The 20,016-nt window shown below is 32.2% G+C and overlaps 1 protein-coding gene across 7 annotated transcripts; it reads right to left on the reverse strand.

Moving 5' to 3' along the window:
• Window positions 1–3,163: 3,163 nt before the first annotated feature.
• On the reverse strand, window positions 3,164–10,379 carry LOC147387723 (zeatin O-glucosyltransferase-like). 7 transcript variants are annotated; one of them, XR_015171563.1, is made up of 9 exons: window positions 10,178–10,379; window positions 8,081–8,119; window positions 7,739–7,800; window positions 6,876–6,968; window positions 6,518–6,645; window positions 5,705–5,855; window positions 5,300–5,447; window positions 4,392–4,552; window positions 3,164–3,445 (listed from the first exon to the last, which is right to left on the reverse strand). XR_015171563.1 is itself a non-coding variant. In XM_086421837.1 (8 exons), exons 5-8 carry the CDS (start codon window positions 6,535–6,537, stop codon window positions 4,500–4,502), a joined length of 372 nt encoding a protein of 123 aa, XP_086277963.1. In that variant the 5' UTR covers window positions 6,538–6,645; window positions 6,876–6,968; window positions 7,739–7,800; window positions 8,081–8,119; window positions 10,178–10,379; the 3' UTR covers window positions 3,164–4,499. The 7 variants fall into 7 exon arrangements, 5 of the variants coding, with proteins under 5 accessions (XP_086277963.1, XP_086277964.1, XP_086277965.1 ...); XR_015171562.1 differs by having other exon boundaries at window positions 3,164–3,471; XM_086421837.1 differs by having other exon boundaries at window positions 3,164–4,552.
• Window positions 10,380–20,016: the final 9,637 nt, after the last annotated feature.

Raw genomic sequence — 20,016 nt, forward strand, 5'->3', positions numbered from 1 at the left:
CACAGGCATTAAAAGAGACAGATTAATATGGAAACAACTGACAACATCCAGTGAAGAAACAATTTAATATGAAGCAAATTTTAAGATTTTACCTCATTGTCACGCTCTTCAACGACATTCTTCCCAGCTTCCGCTTCCAACTCACAAGCTTCCCTTCATCTAGCAACCTCTTCTTCTGCTCCACTTATTTCCATCATGAGTTGTTCAACCTTTCAGAAAAAAAAGAGTTGGGGAAATAAATGGTAAGTCGACCATGGATGGGATAAGCACCACATAAATGAGAAAAATGAAATAAAAAGCAACAAACTAACCATTAACAGCCTTGCAAACTTTCTTCTTTTTCTTTTTCATCCTTGAAAATAATAGTAATGTCAGGATATAGATAATGCGTCCTACACAGATAAACATATTATTATAAACTTCTCGTCTACAATGTAAGCATCATTTCCTTTAAAAGCTACAATAACAGAGTGGCCACACCCCAAGTTATAGGATGCAATGTAAAAGAAACAAGAACGAAAAATCCTTTTACAACAAATTCTTGAAGCCATGATACTCAGAAGAGGCATCTGATAATATTGACACACCTAATCTATGTTACCTGGTTCTGGTCATTAATATAATCCTAGGATGCCCTAAATTCTGTCACAATCCATTTTGTGCTACAGTGGTCTGGTTTATATAGAAAAGTTGATCATGAAAACTGCAATATAACTAAATAAATGAATGGAAACCATGCCATCAACACATGTGGACTAAACACAGCGTTACATCCAAAATTCAATGCAATAGTTGAAATACATAAAAAAATATACAAATGAAGGTGGTTCTCATCTAGCTCATAGCATGTATAAGAAGAATCATACTTAAGAAGATAAAAGGCTATTGGGCCATTTTGAAGCTCATCTATCGAGTAGAAGTACAAATTTAAACTCTTAAACATGATGCAATGCAGCAAACTCGACAATATTATAATACATTGGACCAAAACATGTCCACTAAATCCTTGAGAAGGATCCCACAATTTCATGAAAAACTTAGATAATAAATTTATATATATATATATATTCTTTTGAATTTGATCCAAGGTTTCGAAAATGGATGGCTACCGAACTTCCACATAACTCTCAAACTTAAAAATGAAATTTAACAGTAAAAAATAACTTTTTTTTGAATTTCGTTTCTTCAAAATTGATAGAATTTCGTCCTTTGCAATTGTAAAGCATTGTATTGTGTTTTTGGATGCCAAGAGGTGAGTCCAAGAACCCTTACTAACTTAGTAAGACTAGGGGACTCTAAAGTTATTTTTGAGCGACAAAAGGTTTTGGAATAAAAACGAGAAAGACAATCAAATAACATTTTCATTGTTATACGAGTCAATTGTTTGTCCTTGGAGTTCACAAGATTCTTTCAGCCAAGGGTGGAATTATGCAGAGACAAGGGGGCCATGACCCCCCCCCCCACAAAAAAAAAAAACAAAAACAAAATTTGGAATTTTTTCTTTTTAAATACTAAAATCTTTTGACAGTTGCATAGACTGTACTACTATGGATGGTTGCGTGGCCTCCACAAAATATTTTTAGCGTTTCTATTGCCACTCCAACTTTTGCTAACAACACCCTAATTCATATGTAAATCACCAAAAAAATTAACACACATCTAGGGATGTTGTTAGTAAAAATTGGTGTGTAATTTGAAGCTCTTTATTTTTATATAGGAAAATTCTTTCCCTACTAATGTAGTAAGATTTCAAATCTTATTAAGGATCATTGAGCTAATTATCAATCCAACGCCACAACCCTCTGTGTTTCATGGAAAAACTCAAATTAAAAAAAATATATCAAAAGTAAATTTTATTTACTTTTTGACTTGATCCAGGGTTTTGAAAAACGTCGGCTAATGAACTCCTGAATTTAAAAGTAAAATTTAACGATGAAAATAACCTGTATTAATTTTAAAAGTCCTCTACATCTCTATTGCATCCAATCATGTTTTTTATGCCACAAGAATTAGTTCAACAACCCTTATTAAGATTTGAAATCTTACTAAGTTAGTAAGGCTAGACTAGCTAGCTCTTTTATATATAAGATTTCCGAAAAAAAAAAATAATTTCACAGTTTCACTTATCTATCATGTGCTTAAACAAATCATAATTTTAAAATTCACCGAATCAAGGCAATTTTATTTGGTAATTTTAAGGGTTTTTTATAAAATAAAGGTTATTTTGGTAAAAATGACATGTAAATAATTGTCAGGATTTATACTCAGTTTGTCTTAATCACTTCTTGACTTTGAGAGTTTGAGTTGCTAAAAAATAATCAATCATCATTTCTTCTTTTTATAAGATTTTTCTTCTAAATTTTCTTATTTTCTATAGAAAATCGATTTTCAAAAATCCTCTTATTATGTAATTTTTCTAATTTCATCCCACAAGTGAAATTCTCAGGGTCCGCCCCTGCCTTTGACGTTACTCCATGACTTAACTATATGACAAGGGGTTAACAAAATTGAAGTGAAATAGAAGGTCCAGATTTTTATATTAACAAATGAATTGCTAAATTGTTTAATAAATAATAAACAGTCATGTTTCCTCCAAAAATTCAGCACAACCACCTTGAAATATATTATGATTTATTATAAAAGATTGACAACTAGTCCAACAAAATAAAGGAAAGGACACTAGTTTGCATCTCAGCTCAGCATATTAAGAAGATGACAAATCCATCTTGTTAACAAATTATTTAGGAGAAAAATTCAATTTGGTTAAGCAAAGTGAGAGCAAGACCAAAATATCTAGAGTCTATCTCGACCAAAATATTTCAAAAATCAACCAATGAGTCACTATGTGAAAAAAGCCCATATTTGACGGTCTTAGCCCGTCAAATTTTGAGAAATTTGACGGACCCTCCCATCAAATATGCCCGTCAAATATTCTCTCGTAGAGTTTTTTTTTTGACGGCCCTAGACTATCAAATTATTGGAGAATGGGTTTTTAAAAAAAAAAAAACAAAAAAACAAAAAAATTCATAGAGTATGACCGTCAAATTTGGAGGTTTAACAAACAATAGCATGGTCCTCTTATTCACCAATCACGAAATAATAATAAAAAAAAATCAGAAAAATAAAAAACAAAAGAAAAATCATAGATTAAGAATATGATGGGCATCCATATTGACTGAAGAACAAAAAAGAGAAAACTGAATCAATATCAATATTCATGAATTAATATTTTGAAATTGAAATAGACCCAACTTTACATTAAATCGAAGAAAATTCAGCAGAACCAAATCCTTGACTGGCTTCATTCTTGTCTGCATCAGCTCTTTTCCTCAGCTCCTTCATAATGGGATTCTTTGGATTGATCACCATTGTCTTCTTGCTTGATATGTACCCAGCCATGCTCGAGTCCCTCAGAACTATGCCTTCATTGTCCTCTCCATGTTAGCTATCCACCCATACTCTCCATGTTAGCTGTTCACAAGACCCAATAAAATGTAAAGAGGCAAAAAGACACCAAAATAGGATCTCAAGCAATACAAACACCAAGGTATCCCACCTGTTTGATTGAAACAAAGTTTGCAATAACAATTATGTGCCATTTACCAGTAGTAGATAAAATTTATTTTCCAAGTTAGTTTATCAAATGAAATCCTGAATAACGAGTTAAGCAATAATAAACCTATCGAAAGAAGAACAATGAAAAAAACAATAAAGAAGAAGAAGAAGAACGAAATGATATATGTATATACACAAGGTTGTTTGCAGGTGAACGCCAATATAATCCTTGAATGGCTGATGGAAAAAGCTCACAAGCAGCCAGAGCATAAACAATCAGTGCATTCAACCAACCAAAGTCATTCCTATATCAAAATTCTAATATTTATTTAACCGTTACTAAATAAATAATAATTTCAGTTGCTTCCCTTTGAAAATGGCATCAATTGCATCAAAAAATGTAATTTACAAAAATTGACAAGAATACCTAACAGGTGTACATATTCTCAAATAACCTGATTGCATTGACTACTTAACCCAAACTTAATAATGTCTCAAAAGATCATCTAGTTTTATTTGTGAACACTCTTGTATATGATAATAACACTCATATAATCCAATATGATTTAAATGATATTCACACCTCCCAAATGTAAATAATAGCACAAGCATACTTGTTGCCATAAATGGCAATGGCAAGCCCTAGTTAATAATGTCTTAAGAAAATAAGTAATTTTCAATAAACCAATACGATTATCGAGGGTATAGTTCAGTATTTGTCACCTCATTCACAGTTGATGGCAGTGTTAAATCACTCATGGGCATGTTTGACTTCATTCTACCATGCATGCAAAATGTAGGTGGTAAAGGTTGGGAAAGAGTGCCAGAATAGTTACCGAGCATATGAACCACAGTTACCATTGTTGGCCTAACTGCAACATCTTGAACACATAATAGCCCAATGTGGATGCATCTCATCACTTCGCTTGTCGAAAAATTATACCTCAATGTGTACACATATAGCTTAATGTGTACAATGGCTTGCTCACATGCATATCTGAAAGGAATGAAGACATATATCCATTAGTTAAGAGGAAAATTAGGAAGAAACACATCATCATCAAAGCCTTATTCCAAACATTTGGGGCTGAAACATATGATCCAAATGGTTCAACAGTTGCACCTGTTCACATTATTATACTTACAAACATGCCTAGTCAATCATAAAAATATTTTAGCAATAGCAACAAGTCCCTCCTACGGTCCTACCCATGTGAACTATATATAGAAATCCCAACGAGTTAATATATATCATGAGAAATGAAAAGCATTACTTCTCTAATGCGATCTCTTTGATCTGTTCATCCTCCATCGATGTCATGGTCCCAAACGAGACATATAGGACTGAATTCAATGGTTGTGTATCGAGCCAATTCAGGCACTTGTGATGCCGACATGACCCTTCATCATCGATGTCGATGAATACTGGATTGAATGGTCCAACAGACCAATGCTTCTTGTTTCCTTGCAATGCCTCTTGACCCAACATGTCTATAAATGTACCTTCAATTGGTCTACAAGTATTATAAAGAGCCACTATCATTGGTACATTATCGCTGGTACATTATTACTCATAAAACTACTTAAGCTATGCCATTTCCATGTGACCCTACCAAGTATACACACACACACACACACACACACACACACACACACACACATATATATATATATATATATAGATAGATAAAAAGAACTCAAAAGCCTTATAAGCAGTGCATTTATCTACCTATGCATCTCCCACCTGTACAAACCAGCTGAAGTCTAATTACACCAATTGCAAGAAATCCATTCAGACATGGTTCCTCATAAGCATGACTACGACCATAATATGGAGTATCCCATGGGCTAAATTCGTAAAAACCCAAATGCATTGGCCAGTAAGCATTCACCTGCATAAACAGCCGAAAATGAACATCAGTGAATCAGAAATACATCACAAGATGATGATATCTTATCAGAAATACAGAAAGATCCGAAGAAACAGGAAACTCATTCAAATCCCCAAGTGATTAAAAGGCACCAAAAGAACACAATGGGATTCCTTATAATTAACATCAACGTGAAAATGCTGGTCTAGGGAACTTTGGATTTCTGAAAACGCATTAAAGATGAACAAATCACCTAATTAAATAACTGTTAAAAGTACCTGATCATGCATTGCTACAGCGAAAGGAAAATCGGAATGTTCATAGGTCAGACCCTCAAACAAATCCATAAAACTTTCAGTAATTCTGTAAGGAAATCCAGTATTAATGTAATCAAACTCCAACTGGCGGTTTTCGTACATTGTCATTGTTCTGTAGAAAGGAAGATTAAACACATCAACACCATGAGGATCATGAAAAAACAACCATGAATAAGACCTAAAACATCGATCAATTGATACTAGTTCTTATTATAAAAAATAAAAACAAACAAAAAAATGGATTCCAGATTCAATTGAGTCAACATCAATTTATGTAATTCCAACAGTGGAACAGCCTAATGAACAAATTCTTGGAATCCCATCTAAAGCTCAATATTCACAATTAACAAAAATTCCACTGAGAAATAATACTGTAGTTAGAAGAAATACACGGTAACAGTGATTTATACAATAATCTTTCTGCATATTTTTTTTTTTGCAAAAATAATGTAAGTTTATACAGAAATCAACATTAACACCTCAGTTCATTGCTTCTTCCAGAATCGTTTCAACTAAATTTCCCATTATACAAGTCCAACAATGGAACAACCTAACGAAAAAATTCTTGCAATTCCATCTATAGATTGATATTCAAAATTAACAAAAATTGCACTATGAAATAATACTGAAGTTGTAAGAGTTGCACAGTTTCTGCACACAAAAGAAAGTGCAAAATTGGATGATTAAGTGTAACACAACCTCATTTCCAAGTATCAAAACATTCCAAAGAGAAATGGATGTAAATTAATAAACTCACACATAATGCCACAATACCTCTTAAACGTTCTTGGCATTCGAACATGTGGTTTAACTTCAAAGAGAACCCCTTTCTCGATTCTAATGTAAAGGGCTTGTAATCTCCCTGCCTTATTAAGTGGGCTATCTAATATCGCGAGGAGAGCCTGAAAACATAAACACTTACAATCATGATTCATGCAAAACCAATTCTATACTATAAAAACTTAAAGGGCTTAGCTTCTAGGATTTGGAATTCAATATTTTGAGTAATTAAGGGTCTGTTTGGATAGACAGATTTGAATATTAAGTTTTCACAATAGAATTAAAAGCCAAAAAACATTTTCCCAAAATCAGGAAAAGTGAAAACACCACCAAAACTAAGAAATTCACCAACCTAGTGAACAATGTCGGGCCTATAATCATTAGGGTTTTGATTATACTTCCGGAGGAAATTAGCGTGATCATCCAAATTCAAAATCTGGTAGGTCTGAACACAAAAACAATAAAAGAAAAAACAATTTAAATTGCAGAGTCTTAAAGAAGAAACCCAATTAAAATCTCACACGTACAATTAGTAGCTCAACAGAGAGAAGCAAAAGACAAAAAAAGAAATCCCAAAGTTGATGAGAGTTGCAGAAGCAAGAGAAAACCTTAGTATTTTGAGCAGTGGTGGCACTGGGTCATGTATTGTTTGTGTCATCTTAAGATAAGGTTATTCTGAAATTTTACCCCACCCATTTAATGATCATGTCAAACCCTTATACCCTAACCCGACAACAATTAACAAATGACACAACCCAATCCACATAACCCATTTGATAAATAGATTGGGTTGTGTCGTATTCAGGTTGAGAAATAAATGAAGAGTGCTCACTGAAAGCAAGCTGACAGTGAGAAACATCTAAATCTCATCAGATAATATTTTTTTTATTTGATAGACAAATCACATAAAATATTTTTAAGGTCTCCAACATAGTTTCCAGCAATTAAAAAAAGTCGTAAGAGCCAAAAGATGACATTCAAGGACGCAAAATTTATAGAAAGATAAAGTCCATGCATAATTATCAGAAATTTGAAGAACTGAAGTGTAAGATAGTGCTAAAAGATGTGGGAGCACACATTTGTATTAATTCTTGGATTAAATTTGTCCTTTGCATCTAAAGCAGTAAAAACAGGATTACGGTAAAAATAGTTGTTGTAATTGATGCCCATCTCTAGGGTATGGCCATTGTGATGCAACTTAAGACAAGAACTTACCTATGCCCTCTGATGGAGTTATAGGGAAGTCAGACAGCACACCATCAACAGAGAAGTTATCACTGTCAACAAATGATAGATACTCACTGTAATTGAAGCTAAAGAGTACATCATTTGAAAAATTTGAAGCAAAAACTTCAAGCTCTTTCCTGAAGTCTAAATAGCAGTCTAGGAGCCAACATATTTGATTTGAAGTTGTTGAAGCACAAGAAAGGTAAAGTATTCAGTTGGAATGGATACATATAAATTGACTTAATTGTTTTATCAAATTGAGGCACCAACATGTCAACCTAAATATCAAAGTTGCAACAAGGACTAAAAATGTGATAGTGGCATGCATACCTCTTACAGGATGATTCTTGTTTATATGAGAAAAGCAATCTGCAATAACAGTGAGATGTCAGTATCATATAATTATAATTGTGGGTACTATTGAATAAAAATACAATAAAAGGAAACTAACCTCAATAAGAAAACTCTAGAAAATTTTTGTTAAATGAGATATCCCAGTTCCAATCCAATGGTGTTGGCATTTTTATTTATTTATAAAAGCAGCAATTAAATCTGGGTACTTTGTCTAATTAATTAAATTAGAAAAGTCTGCCTATTAGTAAACTCACCGTCGAGGTCTACAAGGCGATGACAAGTGAGAAGATCTTTGTAGAATTTGATTTTCTAAGACTTTTCTAAAGAAGGGAAGAAAAGCAGAGGAGTTGCAGAGTCCTGAGAATTCAGAGAGTCCCTTGTCCACATTGGCCCCCACACACTACCCCATTAAAGATTAAACAAAACCCATGTCTCATATAATCATACTTTACTAACTAGGATGCTAATAATTAAGAACACATTATAACTATAAGTGACCGGTAAAATCTATTACACATATAATCATGTATAAATAATAAAGAAAATATAAAAAAGAAATTGAATATGTGGTCTATCTTTTCTTGGAATTTTTCTGCCTTCACTGACTAGCACTCTATGAGGGATTCAGTGATGATCTTTTCCAAGCCTAGCTCTTTTTTCTTATCCAAATTCACAACTTGGAGTGCCAATGTGGGCCTCTGCAGGTCTGAATTTGAATATTTTGGATTGCCTCAGTCGAGTAGTCTCGATTTTTTCTTCTAACCAAGGCACTGCCTTGTGACAAGATTTTAAGCCTTGAGATGATCTCCGGTTAGCTCCTTTTGTTTCAGCCCCGAATGCATAGATTATCTCATCTTGAACATGGTCAAGTCATGAATAAAGTTCTTGACTTGTATATCGACATAACATGTGTGGGCACTAGATGTATGATATTTTCTTGACTCCTATACTTATATTTGTCTATCCAAATTCCAGACTCTTGAGTAATTTTATCAAATCACATCGGATTTTTTATTTTAGATATAATCCATTGAGACTCTTGGGGAGGTATTATAGCTCTTGGGATTTCAGTTAAATGTTTGTAAGTTGTAACTTGTGAGCAATGAAATAGTTAGGATCTTCTTATTCTTAATATTGGGGAATATAAGAAGAGATTAGAAAGAAAATTGAGAGGGTCACACATGTCTCACGTCTATGGCTTTTACAAGCTTAACCTTGCTAGTGAATACCCGGTATGCATTTGGACTGTATTCAGCGCTCTTTTCATTAACCACACGCTTAAATTTACAACTGCTCTATTCAATATATGCCTTTCTGATGTTCTATCTAAAATTGTATAATTTTTGTAAGTAGCTTTCTTATTATTGAATCATACTACTTTCTAAGTGCCCTTATCCTTGGTTTTCTCTACAATCCTTTTTCAACTATAATACATAACAATCTCAGAACTCTCATTATCAACAACTACAACAAACAAAACCAAATCCACATACTTCAGAACTGAAAAAAATTTCACTAAGCCTTAATCATACCAACAATATCAAAAGCTAGAAATTTTGCATTAAAATTCAGATCACCTTATTATCCAAATATGTGCAATAATCTACTACTACAACACCATTTGTGGAGCTCTGATCTAACAAAAAAACTAATGAGAATATTAGCAACTAATTGCATTATGTCAAAATTTTATCTAAACTTAGGGGGTTTGAAAATCAAACAAAGTTCAACAGATCATCAAAAATTATTTATATTATGATTACTCAAATAAGAACATAAATACAGATTTCAGCAACAATTAAACTTCTAGATCTGGAAATATCTTGAAGAAAAATCCGAAATAAGTGAAACAAAATTACATCAATTAGTAGTCCCTTCAAGACAAAATAAAAATTCCGAATCGTTTTGAAACAATCGATTTTCTCAATAGTGGATCTCTAACACAAAAAACTAATCCAAACAAGAATTCATGAACCCTAGGATCCGAATTCGAAATCAAAAAGACAAATCAACTAAATCAGATCTCTATAATTAGTAAAACAACGAACGAAATTGAAGAAGTTGTGAAATTACCAGAATTAGTAGAAGATTTAGGTTGCAGAGGTGTGGAAGGCTGGGATGTTCTTGAAGGAATTATCGAGAGATCACTTTAAGGTTCCAGTTAACCCTAAATCTCATCTTCACTCCACCATTTTCAGTGTTGTGAGTTCAAAAAATCAGATACAGAGAGATCGATCGGATATAGAGCGAGATGTGATCGAGAGAGAGAGAGAGAGAGAGAGAGAGAGAGAGATTCTGACAATGGGAGAGCTTCTTACGAACCAGAGAAAGAGAGAGGGAGAGCGAAGGAAAAAAAAAATCGCAGATCGGTGAGAGAGAGCGAACCAGAGAGCGAAAGAAAAAATGCATATGAGAGAGAGGGTAGAAACTTTGCGTAGATTCCTCTAAATATCGTGGGCCCGTGGCCGTCAAATTTTAGATTTTAAAATTCGTCGAGCTAAGCCCAACAATTTTTTTTTGTAATTTTTAAAATTTTCACATAGTGAGTGTTGAGAGTAGCGGTCAGGCCTCTCTCCAAAAAGGGAGAGGTCTTGAGTTCAAATCCCCCATTCGCCACCCACAGGCATCTATCCTGATCTACCTAGTATGTGTGGTTTGTAGGTATTGGATGTACCAAGGGGATTTGAGCAATATATGGTGTTCTAAGAGCTACACAATTTTGACCCATTCCACATGGACCTACAGACCAAAAATCAGATTGATTGAGGTTTTTTTGGCAATTTTAGGAGCAGATATTCGTCACCCACCAATACTACTTGACTCGCTTATCTTGTCATATATGAAATAAATCACTTAAGTCAGTTTATAATTATATTTATATTCAAATAATTATAAATTTTTTTAAATCCTGGAATGACATCTTTTCTTATATACTCAAGTTGAGTCAAGTCTAAAATGGATTTGAACATATAGGAACTGAGCTGGTGGGTTCTATCAGAAGCATACCCACAGATAACTCAGTTTATCTTTCCTACATGGTTCAAGGCTTTCCTACACTTTAAAATTTATAAATATTATATAGAGTTCTTCAAGTTTCTTTAAACTACACATTGAAGTTTAAAATGGGTTCGTAGATGGTTCATATCTTTATACAACTTTCCCCTCTTGCATGTAATCCCTTCTGCAACACAAGCAATTGACGTAATTGATACCCACTAGTGGTAGCAATATTTGATGATAAAAAGGAAGTGTTGAGAGTCTAAGTTGATGGTGTATGGTGGAGATTTTCCTTTGTGGGTCCACCAGTGCCATAATCCTGCAAAAAATTTCTTTCAGATGTCAATTGGGTCTGCTAATGCAGTTTGATCCGACTGAAAAAACAAGGGTTAGTGCCCTGAACTTGAGTCCATAAACGTAGGGTCAGGCTTAAAAAGAAACACTTATTTTCAACTTTAGATTTCAATTTTAAAGTTTAGACAATTTTTTTTTTTCGATGTACCTAATCTAAACCGGAAATGGTAGAATTTAATTAATTGTACCATAAATTATAGAGAGCTGAGATGTCACTTAACCAACAAAGGAACTTCAGAAACCAACGGTCAATCTAGCCAAACATTCAACTACACATCTAATAAACATAACTAATGCTAATTTCCAGTCATTATATTTGAAAAAAAAAAAATTCATCTAGAATTTGAAATTCTGATTTTCTCAGCCCATGGTACTACTAGTTAACGCTGATAAATGATCAAACAATTGTTGAAAAGTCGTCAATGGAACTGATTTTTTATCTGTAATTCTACTAATGAGTAATTGGTCTAGAAATTATTACTATTAGTATTATACATATATACATCACACATTTTTCGTTGGTTACCCAAGATTATGATCATGATTAATTTTAAAAACCCTTCAAATTATATCGTCTGACATACCAGTTTGACTCGTAAATTCATTTTAATATCTTTTGTTAACGAGAATAGATACAAAACCATAGTAATGACAGCATTGTCGTTTGAAGTAATCACCAATCAAATAGGTGAACACCACTCTAGATTGCCCGATCAAACTTACAGGTGCATTATCACTGTTTTTGCATTGTTTCAGGGTTTTCGAAAGAGGTACTTACAGCTTGTTGTGGATCTGGAGGACCGCTGTATAATTACGACTCCTCGATCCAGTGTGGAGAGAAAGGTTCAAAAACCTGTGAAGACCCATCATTGTATGTCAACTGGGATGGTATTCATGACCTAACAGAAGCTGCATATAAAAAGATTGCCACTGGCATATTAGGTGGATTCTATACTACTCCTCCCTTGAACGTCTCTTGTTTATTACCGGCAAGGTATGTTAAGCGCATCGGATTTGATCTCAAATAGCTAACATTCAAACATAAGTGTTAGATGGATTATTAGAATTCTTGAGCACGGAATGAAAATAAGTGACTTAGTATGTCAATCTAGGACCATTAATGTATGTGTTTGATTTTTATGTATAGTACTTGAGGGATAACTTTTCATCAATAATTTCAAGTAGTTTTAAGTATTGGCACTATGTGAAAAACGGGTAAATTCGAGGTCAAGGTCCATTGAATTTGACTAAATCCAAGCAAATTCATGGACATTGGGGTCGAATGTAATCCTTTTTTCACGTAGTGTGGTTTCGTATCTCATCTCGCTCACTAGTGATACAAAGATGACTTGGATGAATCATCGTGGCCTGATTTTTGGCCTATTTCAGATCTGCAAACAAGGACAAAGAAGAAGAAAAACAAATAGCCTGGCCCCCATTTTTGCTTCTTGTGTCCTTCATGAACAATACCGAGCTGACTCAGCGTTCGAACGATTTCTAAAATTAGGATGGCTCGTTGAATATTCTAAAGCTTTTTTAAACTTAAATTAAAGTTTTTAAAAAGGATAAGAAGGCTTAAGGTCATTAACAATTCTCATAATTGCTGGTACACAAAAAAAAAAAAATGTTATGTGCCACATTCTATTAATGTTTAGCTCCATGTAAGTCAGCCTCGTAGGTAACTTCTCTATAATTAGATTTGGGAATTTTTGACTAAGGAATTGGAGATCTTATATTTTTTTTGTCTTGTTAAAAAAAAATGTGCATATCCAATACCTACTTAATATATCATCAATTAGGCTACATAAAAAAGGGTAAATTGGATGTCAAGGTCCATCTAATTCATTTGGATTTAGCCAAATTTGACAGAGCTTGGCATCGAATTCACCCCTTTTTCACGTAGTGCGCTTTGGCTGGGCCATTGAACCAACCCATACCTAATGTTTTAAGAACGAAGAAAATGTTAAAAGATCATAAGGTTTTTAATATATTATAGTTGGGTCAAGTTTGGCAGCCAACGTTAAGGTGCCAACATGTTTGTTATATATGGCTTAAAAGTTTTGGATTGAGCTGATTTTCTGTGAGGATGGTCTTTATGTTGAGAAGATCATCCTCAAAAAAAAAAAAAAAATCAACCCAATCTGAGACTTCTAACCCCATCAAAAATTGTTTAGAAATTGTGGACCATCGATTTTTTACTGAAAATGTTTAAATCACTTTTGATGGACTTAGAAGTTTCAGATTAATTGGGCTGATTTTTTGTGAAGGTGATCTCCTCACCATAGAAATCATCTTTCACAAAAAAATCTGCTCAATCCAAAACTTTTAAGTCATAGAGGACAATGTTGGCTCCAACATGGTTTGTCAAATGCCACCTATTATAGTTATTGGATCTTGAGGAAGATTCTTGTCTCAATCAATGCATAGCATGAAACTTATAGCATAAAAGACGTTATAAGAGATCGAGTGAATTTGACTCCTCTTCTACCACAAGTGTGAATGCAAAAACGGGCAAGGTTGAAGTTCATAGAATGTTTTATGTGATAGTTGATAGTATAGAAGCGGATTTGAAAGAAAATAAGAAATGACGCAAAACGTAAAGAAAGATATTTCTATTATCTCATACACTAACTTGTTGAGTACTTTCCATGACATGGATCGATGTGGACCATTATGGATGTTTTAATTGACAAATTATTCAAAGAGTCTTCTAACAGAGAGATTTTTGTTAGATTGATGGATATTGACCATATGTCTGTATCAGGGTGGATTAAAATGAAATTTGAAAAAGCTCATGAGATCTTGTGATGGACAATCTTCTGAATATAAAGTGGCTAGATTTATGATTACAAATTCTATTAAATGCTATAATAGAATAGTGATATTATTTATTTATTTTTTATTATCATATTTGTTAGAAGACATTATTTTAATTTATTAAATTTTTACATGTATTTTTTATTTAATAGTTTTACGTTATGATTAGTAGAAATGTTTGTGTTTAATTTTTTTTTTTATATTTAAACTCTATATGATTGGATGATTATGAATTGTTATATGTTTATAATCATGTGATTTGCATATATGCAATAACAGATTGATGATAACATAAAGAAGAAAAAAAAATTTTAATTGTGGTATTACTATCGTATAAATAATCGACACATGAAGCAATCATGTCGAATTTCACTATTTTCTGATAATTCATATGTTAGAGAAATGCTTGATTCAGACAACCTAGTACCTTGTTACGACAATTTTCGTATGGATAAGTATGTCTTCAATAGATTATGTTGTGTTATGAGATAGAATATTACTTCAAGATAGTAGGACGGGGAGAATTAAAGAACAAATTGTAATTTTTTTTTATATACAGCATAATGTTAGGAATATAAATAATAAGGATATATTTCAACATTCTGGTGAAATAATAAGTCGATATTTTCATCACATGTTGCAAGCATTATATAGTTTTGCCCATGACTTAATAAAAGCATCGGACTTGAGCATCGCACCACCAAAAATATTAGTAGATCGACGATATTTTTCATGGTTTAATATAATTAATTATTTAATATTTGAATTAATATAATCAATAACATAATAATTGTTTAATGTTTACTTTTAAATGAAATAGGATTGTGTAGGTGTAATTGACAGGACTCATATACCTACAATTATACCATTTGACAAACAAATACCATTTCGATCAAGAAGAAAGATGGAATATATATAGAATGTCTTAGCTATTTGTTCATTTGACATGCAATTCACTTTTTTTTTAGCTGAATGAGAAAGTTTGACACACAATTAACGAGTCTTTCAATCTGCACTTAGCGATCCGAATTTGAATTTCCCACATCCTCTTATTAGTAATGAAACGTTATCGTATTTTTTTATTTTATATATTTATTAAGATAATTTAAATTTATTGAAAAAAAAATATATTTTAATTGTCTTAGAAAAATATTACATGGTTGATGCGGATTACCAAAATATACAAGGATATCTTGCACCATATCGTAATACACGATATCACATTCATGATTTTCGTAGAGGAAATGGGCCAAGAACGAAAGCGGAGTGATTCAATTATTATCACTCTTCGTGTAGAAATGTTATTGACATTGTTTTGGAGTACTGAAGAAATGATTTTTGATTTTGAAACGGATGACTTCATACTCTATTGTAACTCAGATATGTATTGTATGTGTGCGCATGGCTTTACATAATTTCATCCGATAACAATCAATTATTAATAGTTGATTTACACAATATAAGGATGAAAATATTGACATTGATAAATGAGACGCATCTAATACACACCAAATGAAATTGATGATAAATTGATTGTTGATATGAATATTGTACAAGATGAGATTGCTCAACAAATTTATAATGCCATATATACATGATGTAAAATTTTATGTAATTATTTATTATTTATTTGATAGACATTAAATATATTCGTACAAAAGAAATGAAATTAAATTTTTATTTTTATTTTTTAATATTAAATCTTATGTTTATACTTATTGTCAACATATTTGTACTTATATTAGATAAATAATCTCTTTTTTTTAATATTATTTTTAATTTTATCCAACAATTTCTAAATATCAGGTTACCAAATAATTCAACATCTTAACAGCACAATTAGACAATATGTTACCAACACAATACACTCAATTCAGCAAATTGCTTCAGCAACAACAACTTTCTCTCAGTTTCAGCACTTAATTCAGCATCAGCAACTTTACATACAACTTTTCCAAACATAGCATTAGTAAGACTAGGGGACTCTAAAGTTATTTGAGCGACAACAGTTTTTGGAATAAAAATGAGAAAGACAATTAAATATCATTTTCATTGTTATACGAGACAATTGTTTGTCCTCAGAGTTCCCAAGATTCCTTCGACTAGAGGTGGAATTATGTTGAGACAAGGTGGCCAAGACCCCACAAAAATTTGGGAATTTTTTCATTTTAAATCCTAAAATCTTAGTATAAAAAAATATTTCACAGTTGCATGGACTATACTACTATGGGCAGTTGCTTGACCTTCACAAATTACTTTTAGAGTTTCTATTGCCACTCCAACTTTTGCTAACAACACCCTAATTCATATGTAAATCACTAAAAAATTAACATACATCTTGGGATGTTGTTAGTAAAAGTTGGTATGCAATTGAAGCTCTTTGTTTTTATATAGGAAAATTCTTTCCCTACTTATGTAGTAAGATTTTAAATCTTAAATTAGCAATCCAACACCACAACCCTCTATATTTCATGGAAAAACACAAATAAAATTAATATATATCAAAAATAAATTTTATTTATTTTTTGACTTGATCCAAGGTTTTGAAAATAAATAGCTAATAAACTCGTGAATTTAAAATTAAAATTTAACAATGAAAATAACCTTTATTAATTTTAAAAGTCCTCTACATCTCTATTGCATCAGATCATGTTTTTGATGCCACGAGATGAGCTCAATGACCCTTATTAAGATTTGAAATCTTACTAAGTTTGTAAGACTAGACTAGCTCTTTTATATATAAGATTTCAGAAAAAAAATAATAATTTCACAGTTTCACTTATCTATTATGTGCTTCAGCAAATCATTATTTTAAAATTCACTGAATCAAGGCAATTTTACTCAATAATTTTAAGGGGTTTTTTAAAAATAAAGATTATTTTGGTTAAAATAACATGAGACTAATTATCAGAGTTTGTACTCAGTTTTCTTATTCACTTCTTCATTCTGAGAGTTCGAGTTGCCAAAAAATCAATAAATCATCATTTCTTCTTTTTATAAGATTTTCTTCTAAGTTTTCTTATTTTCTATATAAAATCAATTTTCTAAAGTCCTCTTACTATGTAATTTTTCTAATTTCATCTTCATACTATTAGTTCGGCTCAACAAGTGAAATTCTCAGGGTCCACCCCAACCTTTGACATTACTCCATGACATAACTATACAACAAGGGGTTGACAAGATTGAAGTGAAATAGAAGGGTCCAGATTTTTATATCAACAAATGAATTGCTAAATTGTTTAACAAATATTAAATAGCCATTTTTCCTCCAAAAATTCAGCACAACCACCTCGAAATATATTATGATTTATTATAAAAGGTTGACCAATAGTCCAACAACAACAAAAAAAGGAAAGGGCGCTAGTTTGTATCTCGGCCAAGGATATTAAGAAGATGACAAATACATCTTGTTAACAAATTATTTAGAAAAAAAAAAAAAAAAATCAATTTGGTTAAATGATGTGAGAGTGAGACCAAAATATCTAGAGTTTATCTGGACCAAAATATTTCAAAAATCAACCAACGAATGTCGGGAGTAGTGGTTAAGGTCTCCTTCCAAAAAGAGAGAGGTCTTGAGTTCAACCCCCCCTCGGTTGACCACCTACAGGTGTCTATCCCGATCCACCTGATATGTGTGGTTTGTGAGGGTATTGCATGTACCGAGAGGATTTGGGCAAGATATAGTGTTCTAAGAGCCAAGCAATTTTGACCCATCCCACATGGACCTACACACCACAAATCAGATTGATTGAGGTTTTTTGGCAGTTTTAAGAGCAGATATTTGTCACTCACCAATACTACTTGATTCACTTATCTTGTCTTAGATGAAATAAATCATTTAACTCAGTTTATAATTATATTTATATTCAAATAATTATAAATAATAAATTAAAAAAATAAGATGGATTAGAAGTGCTCATTCACAATCATATTTTTTATTTATATAATAACTATTTCAATTATTAAAAATTTAATTATTTTCAAAGAATATAAAACCCAGTTGATGACTTTGTTGCGTTGGTTGATATTCTCAAAATATCAACATATTGGATATTGAACAAATCAATGTGAAAGACAATTCACATTGAGAATCTTGCTTAGTCATGAATGATATGTAGATGACTTGGGTGAGTCATCTCGGTCTATTAAGACACAAAATAATTGAAGGAAACACATAAGAAAGCAATAAACAAGAAAAATTAATCACAACAAAAGATTTAGTTGAAAAACTATAGAGCCACCTCAATTCCATCATGCTCAAAGGCCAAAAAACAGTTACAATGTTTCTACCACAAAAAACTACTATAAATACCCCTAATCTTGCCTAGCGAAACGCGAGGATTGATTAACAATACCTCCTTATTATTGACCAATACCATGTACTTTACAAACCATAATTGTCAAGGGTACCCATTTAACTAGAACAAAAATTGAAAATCCTGGAATCACATATTTTTTATATACTCAAGTTGAGTCAAGTCTAAAATGGATTTGAACATATAGGAACTGGAACCGTTGGGTTCTATCCGAAGGGTGGCCACAGATAACTGAGCCAATGTATTTTGTTATTTCTTTTTATACTATAGATGGTTCAAGGCTTTTCTACATTTTAAAATTTATAAATATTATATAGAGTTCTTCGAGTTTCTTTAAACTACACATTGAAGTTTAAAATGGGTTCATATAAGTTTATTACTTGTAAAGAAGATGAATTTTAATTTTTTTTTTTTTATTATAAAAAAACAGGATATTAACTCATAACTTCGAAAAATAAATTATAATTATGTTGTTGATACTATTATTTTTTTTATTAAAAGTGTGACAATGATTCAAGGTAATTTTTTAGTCTCATTCAATTATTGAGAATTAAAACCAATGGATACTCACAAGTTCATATTATTTCTTGTAGTGGTGCAACTTAATTCGGTTCAAATCGAGAACCGAACAAATCCGTGAATTTTGGATTGGGTTAGTTCGGTTTTAACTACGTACGGTTCGATTTTAAGTTAAAGAAAATAAGAATCGATGGGTTCGATTTGATTTTCAATTCAAGATTTGTAAAAAACCGAACCAAGATACTATTTAAAAATAAAATGTAATTTTTTTTCAAAACCTAGCCCTCCTCTACTCACTCTCTCTCTCTCTCTCATCTCTGCGGTTGCGACCTACAACTTGTGGCTGCCACTGGCTCATCTCTCTCTCTCTCTACAGCTGCTACCTACGACTTGCGACTGCAATTTACGACTTGCAATCTGTTGCTGTGACCTACAAGTATCCAATCACCCACAAAATCTGTTGTTCTCACTTCTTTATCATATTTCATCTTTGATTTCTCTCTTTTTAGATTAAAATATCAAATTCTTCGATTTGATTCTTCATTTTTCTTGTTTCTCTTATAGTTTTAGATCAAAAAGGTTCATGATGATTAGACGTTTGAGTTTGGATTTTTTATTTTATTTTTTATTCCTTCTTTAATTGTATTGTTGATCTTTAGTGATTATAAGGTTTGCATAAGAGAACTGGAGATCAATTTCGTGTACAATTTGAATGTTGAGTTAAAAAAGTTCATCTCTCTCTCTTAAGTTGCAAAACAAACTAACAATAGGAGAGATGAGGGAATTGCTGCTCTTTGATTAGAAATGAGGGAATCTCTTGGCAACCCATGGAACCGAACCAAAACAAACTGAATTAAGGTCAGTTTGGGTTGGTTCGATTCTAGACCAATTCGATTCGATTCTGGTTCT

This window comes from Akebia trifoliata, chromosome 13 (genome assembly GCF_017979445.1).
Source record: "Akebia trifoliata isolate Shusen 1 chromosome 13, ASM1797944v1, whole genome shotgun sequence".
Lineage (NCBI taxonomy): Eukaryota > Viridiplantae > Streptophyta > Magnoliopsida > Ranunculales > Lardizabalaceae > Akebia > Akebia trifoliata.

Excerpts from the sequence above, each read along its gene's own strand:
- LOC147387723 (XM_086421835.1), bottom strand. The coding sequence starts at position 5,098 with ATGATAGTGGCTCTTTATAATACTTGTAGACCAATTGAAGGTACATTT. Across the intron at positions 4,553-4,829 it reads AAAGAGATCGCATTAGAGAA|ATATGCATGTGAGCAAGCCA; the intron begins GTAATGCTTTTC and ends CATTCCTTTCAG. Across the intron at positions 3,446-4,391 it reads AACTGTGGTTCATATGCTCG|CTAACATGGAGAGGACAATG; the intron begins GTAACTATTCTG and ends ATGGGTGGATAG.